This window comes from Mucor mucedo (assembly GCF_025094135.1).
Source record: "Mucor mucedo strain NRRL 3635 chromosome Unknown EV154scaffold_175, whole genome shotgun sequence".
In the NCBI taxonomy this organism is placed as follows: Eukaryota; Fungi; Mucoromycota; class Mucoromycetes; order Mucorales; family Mucoraceae; genus Mucor; species Mucor mucedo.
Window position 1 is genome coordinate 77692 of NW_026252459.1, and position 6498 is coordinate 84189.

Here is a 6498-nt window from a genome sequence, read left to right on the forward strand (position 1 = left end):
TTCTTTTTTATTCCAAAAAAATAAAAAAAAATAAAAAAAAATGGTCACCATGTTACAACAACCTTCCAAACCTATTGCTATTCCAGGTCAATTAGACAATACGATTTCTTATAGAGAGATCATTAAACAGTTAGCAGCACAACAGACCACAAAACCATATGGTGATATTCCTCCCATGTTGAGTAAACGACATAAAAAGAAACGACCCAAAAGCAGTCGTAAAGAACAACAAGAACCCATGCGTCGCATGTCTCATGTAGAAGACTGGATAGTGGTAGACAGTAAGGAATCTTTACCTGATGAAGAAGAGCTGGTAATGTCTTTTTGTGCTGTGGGAGGATGGGGGTTATTTTATTTAGTAAAAAAAAAATTCTAAAAATATAATAGGTACAGTCTCCATTAAGGAATTTTTTATCTGCAGATTTCTTCACACAAGTATTACCACTACATATGCCACCACCTTCGTTAAGTGAACGATTCAATCTAGAAGAGGAAGAAGGTGAACGAAGAATGTTACAGACTGTGGATGATGATGATTTTACTGAGGAAGAAGAGGAAGAGGAAGAGGAAGATACGAGTAGCACAAAGGATTTATTGCGTAGACACTCCGTATCATCTTTCAACACAAAATCATCCCCTACCTCATCCACAACTACTGTATCCTATTCTATACCAACATCCTCTTCACCACCACAAGGTGATCATGCCTTATGGAAAGAAACTCTGGCTAAATTAAAGCGAACTTTAATCGTATCCCCACCTTCATCCGTAACAACCACTCCCGCTGTCGTCGCAACCACAACAAAACCCGTCGCTCAAAAGACCAAGAAACGTCTCAACAAGTTTATTCCTATGCCTATACCACCTCGTAGACCCATCTCCCAAAAGAGAAGATCCGAAGCAACCACTCAACCCCGATTTAATCCAGATACCAATACATATACAAGAGACACTCGTTCCAATCCAGATCATTTACGCATGATTTCCGCTGAACTTAACATGATGCGAGGCAGGAAACTATTAAGTCCTTTAAAGCCTAGAGGCTTTTTACCTAGAAGAAAAGATGCCTTTATACGTGGCATACATCGTAAACCCTCTCCATTGATTTTCTCATAATAAAAAAAATATCCCTTCTTTTTATATATCTTCTATAATTCGTCACTACCGCTGCATTAAATACGTACATGACAGTCCACCGATGATGTAGACAGATGAGAAGCCTTACTTGTTGGTCTTGTATATCTCTTTTTTAAGTTCAGTGAACTTGATTTTAAACGCCTGTTAAATCCTACATAATTAAAAGAGAAGAAAAAAAAATTCGGCTCAGTAGTAGAGCGTCTTTTAAGCTACCAAGTCCTTAGAAACAACCAAAATCCTGCAGATTGGATCATTGATACCATTATCAAATATTTTTGTGTCACATCCGCGCATCCGGTGAAACAATACTTTGATTTTGTTCGAACGATTGCATAATATCTCTGTACATGGCATAATATCTCTAGTAGAAACCTCGTAGTTTCATTATTATTATTATTATTACCCGAGAATCGTACTTGGACCTGCATGCAGTAAAAAGTCAAAAAGAGTGTCAGTGCTTCTCAAACAAAATAGTGAGTAAATAAAAGTTACACTGATAAATTACCTACCCACCGCCCTATACTGCAAACTCTACACAGCTACCGAATCACTCATAGAAAAAGCATGTACAACAATGACTTGGAGAAAAAGCTGCCATGAATACAGTTTTTAATATATGCACCCAATTAACATTGCCTAAGGTGCTTTGTAAGTAATGTCATACAAGTAGGTAAGCTTGAATTAATCAGCAAATAAATATTTAATTAATCACAATGTTGGAACCCTTTATTTTATACAAGGGGTATATTATAAAGTAAGACGAGATAACAAAAACAACAAAAAGAATTAGATGGTCACTCTTCTGGGATGAATGATAAGACCTGCCATGTAAAGAAACAAATGGTAACAGGGAGATGCTACTGCTAAATGTACACAAAGGTTTGTATGTAATAAATGAGGAGATGATTGTTATCATAAATATTATCCATGTCATCTTGCAAATAGATACAGAGTTTTACCATACAGCGTCATATGCTGTCTAGTTTTGTTATAGTGTTTGCTAACAAATGAAGAACTGCCCGACTTATCTTTCTAGGCAAAATGACCATCCGATTATATAACTTTTTTTTTTATTAAAAATAAGATTTACATTTTTTACACACACTTTTCTTTGCCATCTAGGTAATCTTAATTACTTTAATGACATATCTAAAGTACGAAGAATTTTTTCTCTTGATTGTCAAAAGAACATAATAATAATATGTTACAATTTTAAGAAACACGCAGGAAGAACTGGAGTCTAAATCTCGACAAAGATAAATGTACCTGCTACAAGTAGCTTGGGGCACTAGAATAAAATAAATCGTGTCTATAGACACAATCATATCTATTATTTCTTAGGAGTTAGGGGACTAACACAATAAAATTGGTCAGACCGCAACTTTCTGAAAAGTCTTTTCTGTTTGATACGCTAGCAAGTTTTGATGCATGGCAAACATAGGCAGATATTTTAGCTAAAAAAAACAAGTGATCTAACTCACTGTTATAACCATGCTTCAACTGTATTTTTATGTGTAAATTGTGATGAATGAACCACAAAAAAAATCTCTCAAAAACAAATATCAATTATATTAAACCTTCAGACTTTAGCAACAAAAACAAAACAAGAAATGTAACTCGTTTGCTCATAAAGAAGCACGAGGATAAATGAAACCAAGAAGCTCCAAAACATGTGCCTACATCTTCTAAAAGTTGCATTATTTATTACAAAATGAAGACCTTGGATTCAAGACTTTACTATGGTATGTAGCAATGTACACAAGAAACCTTTACTCTATGGCACTATATGGAGTAGGTTAAATATAGGCCATACCATTGATTGTTTGCACTTTCTCTCTGCTGAGACCAATAAATACCTATATTACTTGTTTTTATAACAGAACCTCTCTCTTCTTCTCCGAGAAGAACGAATGTGCAGTAATGGATGTTACAACTGAGAATATTTGATTTGAGTCGTGTTTGGAGAATGTGACGGCTGATTTTTTATGCAGATTTGTACACAATAGGGGGGGCCACTTCTTTTGGTCCCGCCCCCTTTCCTCCATACTAACACAACACACACACACACATTTTTTATATATAAAAAATGCCACCACCAGCACAAGGAAAACGAAACAATAAATCGCTTTCGTATTTATATAAATCAAGCTTACCTTCTCTAACTGAATTATTTCCCGATTGGAGTCAAGAGGACTTGATATTCGTCATGGATGAATGTCAAGGCGACTTACATGTTGCCATTGCCAGAATATCAGAAGGTATAGTTTGCTTTTGCTTGTAGTCAAGTTAATTTTCTATTAATGCACCCTTTTTAAAAAGGTCATGCAAGCCAATGGGGTCAAGTCAAGTCCAAAAAACCCAAACCTAAGAAACCCACCATCAAAGCAGGTACCTTCACTTTCTTTGTCCTTCCTCTCCCTTTTTCGCTTTGTTAACCTTATTTATAGACACTCCACGCGCTGCCAAACAAAGTAAACCACCGTTTAAAAAAAGAGCCCATGTATTGTGTCTTAATCTTTTTTTTTTTTTTTTTTTTTTTTTTTTAGATAGTAAACCTCGTAAACAACCACAGAAGAAAATCGTTCAAGTACAAGAAGAAGAACCACCCAAACCTTCATGGGCAAGCATCCTTCGAGGCCCTGTTGTCAAGGAAGAAGAGATTATACCACCAGTGGAATCAACTACACCTAAAATCCCCAAAGCATCTCCTAATTCTAAAACACCTAATCCTAAAGCATCTAAAGCACCAGCAGAAGTGAATAAACTTACCGAAGCCACAGCACATACCGAACCTACACCACAAACCGAATCTACAGAAGAACACACAGCACCCGCAGAAGAACCTATCGTCGAACCAGCAGTAACGCCCACAGCTGAACCCACAGTTAAACCCACAGCTAAACCCACAGCTAAACCCACAATTGAACCCACAATTGAACCCACAGTTGAACCCACAGTTGTACTTACAGTCGAAATGGTTGCCGAGCCTACCACTGAACCTACAGTTGAACCGACTGTAGAACCCACCGTAGAACCCACCGCAGAACTTGCAGCAGAACCTATAGCGTCAATAGTAGAAAAAGTAGAGGAAGCCGTTCCCGAACAGCCAGAAAAACAAGAAGAGATTCTCGTTAGTAAAAAGGAAGAGCATGTCGAGGAAGTTGTCACCCTTCGAAAACCCACAATACGTAGACTTCATCAGACCGAACCCGTTGTTTTACCCGCTAACCAAGCAGTCGCCTCTCTTTCTTCTGTCAATGTTCAATTTGGCAGCCTAAACTTGTCTAACGGAGAAGAAAGACCCGTCGAAAAAGAAGTAGAAAAAGAGGAGGTGGTGATCGTAACAAAGCAAGAGGCTTTACCCGAGAAAAGGAAAGAACCCGTTCAACCTACTGCTGCTGTGCAGCGAATGCAGGTACAAATGCCATCGGTTGAGCAACAACAACAACAACAACAACAACAACAACAACAACAACAACAGCCCCATCAACAACATCCTCATACTCATCATCAACAACAACAACAACAACAACAACAGCAAGCAGCTGCAGGTATGGTGGGACATAAACCGGAATACACAATGAATCCTTACCACAATGGATATAACGCCATGATGCCTGCAGAATATAACATGTACAGCTCAATGGAGCAACCTCGCATGGTAAGTAAATTTTAAAATAAAAAAAGGAGGGGAGAGCGGTCATTGAACGGAAGGACATTTTTAATAGAATTATTATGATCCATCCGTATATGGACAATCACCTTCCATGGGGTCTACCCACTTATTCCCGCGTGACAAGTATATTACTCAAGTAGAAACAGGCTATTATTATTATCAGCCACAGCCCGCCCCTCCCCCACCACAACAACAATATCAACAGGCTGCCCAAGCACCACCACCACCAGCAGCACAACAACAACAACAACAGCCTCCTCCTCCCCCTTCTTCTGGCTTGGGATACCCCTATGTAAATAAAGCCATGTATCCAGTGTATAAACCCAATAATGAGTATCAAGCGTACGAAGATGTCAATAACGGACATGGAGGCAGTAATATGATGCCATTTGATAAACAGCAACAGTATTATATGAAACCCATGATGGATGTCTATCATTATGGACAACCACAACAATCTCAGCAACCACAGCAACAACAATATTATAATCAACAACCTTATTACCCTCAACCTTCAAGGCAGCAACAACAACCTTATTGGCATCAAGCATAAAAAAACAAGACGCAAAAAAAAAAAAAAATGCCCCATTTAGGAATAGTCTAAATATAGAGCATACTTTTTTTTATATTTCCATTTGAATTTATTTTAATTAATTATTATCCTTTCTCTCTTTCTCTAATATACATACACACTTTTTTTTTTCTAAGAAAAAATGGGGAAAGAAATATGGAGTCCACTGCTAGTTGCTTTAATAGCCAGTATGACACAAGCGTTTGGCATTTCGTTACAAAGACGTTCGCATCTTTATATTGATACCTCGATCCCGTTATATAAACGACCCATGTGGATTGCAGGCTTTTTAATCTACACCATTTCGAACATGATTGGCTCCACAAGTACCATCGGCTACTTACCCATTGTCATTCTTGCTCCCGTTGGAGCCATCGGTCTTGTCTTTAACGCCATCTTTGCCAACTGGATCTTGGGTGACCCGTTCACCAGACGCACTGTATTTGGTAACCATAGCAAAAGAAGAAAAGAGAGAGAGAGAGAGAAGAAAAAAAAGGGGGAGAAGATTAGACATAAACTAACAACATAGAAGGTACTGCTATGATTGTTGTGGGTGCAGGATTAGTGGCTGGTTTCGGCACCGTGCCTGAACCTAACCATACGTTACAGGATTTAATCGCTCTCTACAAACGTCCTTCCTTTATTGTTTATTTTTCGCTGGTGGAGACTTTTACCTGTGTCGGATTATTTTCTACTCATGTCGTCGAATATCTCTCAAAAAAGAGACCACATCACTGGACGCACCCGGATTTAAAAATGTGGCTCGGAATCAGGTAGGATATTTTTTTATTTTATTTTTTTATTTTTTTCCCCTCTCTCCCTTCCGCTATTGGATTAGATGGTTAAATATATATAATAGTTACGGTGTGTTCGGGGCAAATATCAGTAGTCAAGCCATGTTATTTGCAAAGAGTGGTTTAGAATTGTTAATCCTGACTGTATTTCAACACGACAATCAATTTATTTATCCATTGACCTGGGCCATTGTTTTTGCATTGGTCTTTACTGCTATTTTACAGGTATGTGTGTCACACACATTTGATGCACAAACATTGTTACTGACCGAAAAAAAAAAAAATTTACAGTTATATTATTTGAATAGAGGTGTCCAACT

General features: G+C 37.8%; 5 protein-coding genes across 5 annotated transcripts; 4 read left to right on the plus strand and 1 right to left on the minus strand.

The window, feature by feature from the left end:
- Positions 1-14: 14 nt before the first annotated feature.
- On the plus strand, positions 15-1511 carry EV154DRAFT_528103 (uncharacterized protein). Its single transcript, XM_051603549.1, has 2 exons — positions 15-313; positions 388-1511. Exons 1-2 carry the CDS (start codon positions 41-43, stop codon positions 1114-1116), a joined length of 1002 nt encoding a protein of 333 aa, XP_051451730.1. The 5' UTR covers positions 15-40; the 3' UTR covers positions 1117-1511.
- A 137-nt stretch (positions 1512-1648) lies between these two features.
- EV154DRAFT_528106 (uncharacterized protein) lies at positions 1649-2183 on the minus strand. The gene is made up of 2 exons (XM_051603550.1): positions 1878-2183; positions 1649-1807 (listed from the first exon to the last, which is right to left on the minus strand). The coding sequence occupies exons 1-2, from the start codon at positions 2069-2071 to the stop codon at positions 1774-1776; spliced, it is 228 nt and encodes a 75-aa protein (XP_051451731.1). The 5' UTR covers positions 2072-2183; the 3' UTR covers positions 1649-1773.
- Positions 2184-2902: 719 nt separating this feature from the next.
- Positions 2903-3676, plus strand: EV154DRAFT_528109 (uncharacterized protein). Its single transcript, XM_051603551.1, has one exon. The coding sequence runs from the start codon at positions 3224-3226 to the stop codon at positions 3416-3418; it is 195 nt and encodes a 64-aa protein (XP_051451732.1). The 5' UTR covers positions 2903-3223; the 3' UTR covers positions 3419-3676.
- A 976-nt stretch (positions 3677-4652) lies between these two features.
- EV154DRAFT_528114 (uncharacterized protein) lies at positions 4653-5480 on the plus strand. The gene is made up of 2 exons (XM_051603552.1): positions 4653-4798; positions 4866-5480. The coding sequence occupies exons 1-2, from the start codon at positions 4691-4693 to the stop codon at positions 5364-5366; spliced, it is 609 nt and encodes a 202-aa protein (XP_051451733.1). The 5' UTR covers positions 4653-4690; the 3' UTR covers positions 5367-5480.
- Positions 5481-5574: 94 nt separating this feature from the next.
- On the plus strand, positions 5575-6496 carry EV154DRAFT_430767 (uncharacterized protein; the record flags this gene model as incomplete). The annotated part of the gene is made up of 4 exons (XM_051596559.1): positions 5575-5830; positions 5914-6157; positions 6244-6403; positions 6470-6496. Coding segments are annotated over 4 exons (687 nt in total), but the record flags the coding sequence as incomplete, so codon positions are not given.
- Between the last annotated feature and the right edge of the window lie 2 nt (positions 6497-6498).

Excerpts from the sequence above, each read along its gene's own strand:
- EV154DRAFT_528109 (XM_051603551.1), top strand. The coding sequence starts at position 3,224 with ATGCCACCACCAGCACAAGGAAAACGAAACAATAAATCGCTTTCGTAT.
- EV154DRAFT_528106 (XM_051603550.1), bottom strand. The coding sequence starts at position 2,071 with ATGACATGGATAATATTTATGATAACAATCATCTCCTCATTTATTACA. Across the intron at positions 1,808-1,877 it reads TCTTACTTTATAATATACCC|CTACTTGTATGACATTACTT; the intron begins CTTGTATAAAAT and ends ATTCAAGCTTAC.
- EV154DRAFT_528103 (XM_051603549.1), top strand. The coding sequence starts at position 41 with ATGGTCACCATGTTACAACAACCTTCCAAACCTATTGCTATTCCAGGT. Across the intron at positions 314-387 it reads TACCTGATGAAGAAGAGCTG|GTACAGTCTCCATTAAGGAA; the intron begins GTAATGTCTTTT and ends AAAATATAATAG.
- EV154DRAFT_528114 (XM_051603552.1), top strand. The coding sequence starts at position 4,691 with ATGGTGGGACATAAACCGGAATACACAATGAATCCTTACCACAATGGA. Across the intron at positions 4,799-4,865 it reads CAATGGAGCAACCTCGCATG|AATTATTATGATCCATCCGT; the intron begins GTAAGTAAATTT and ends CATTTTTAATAG.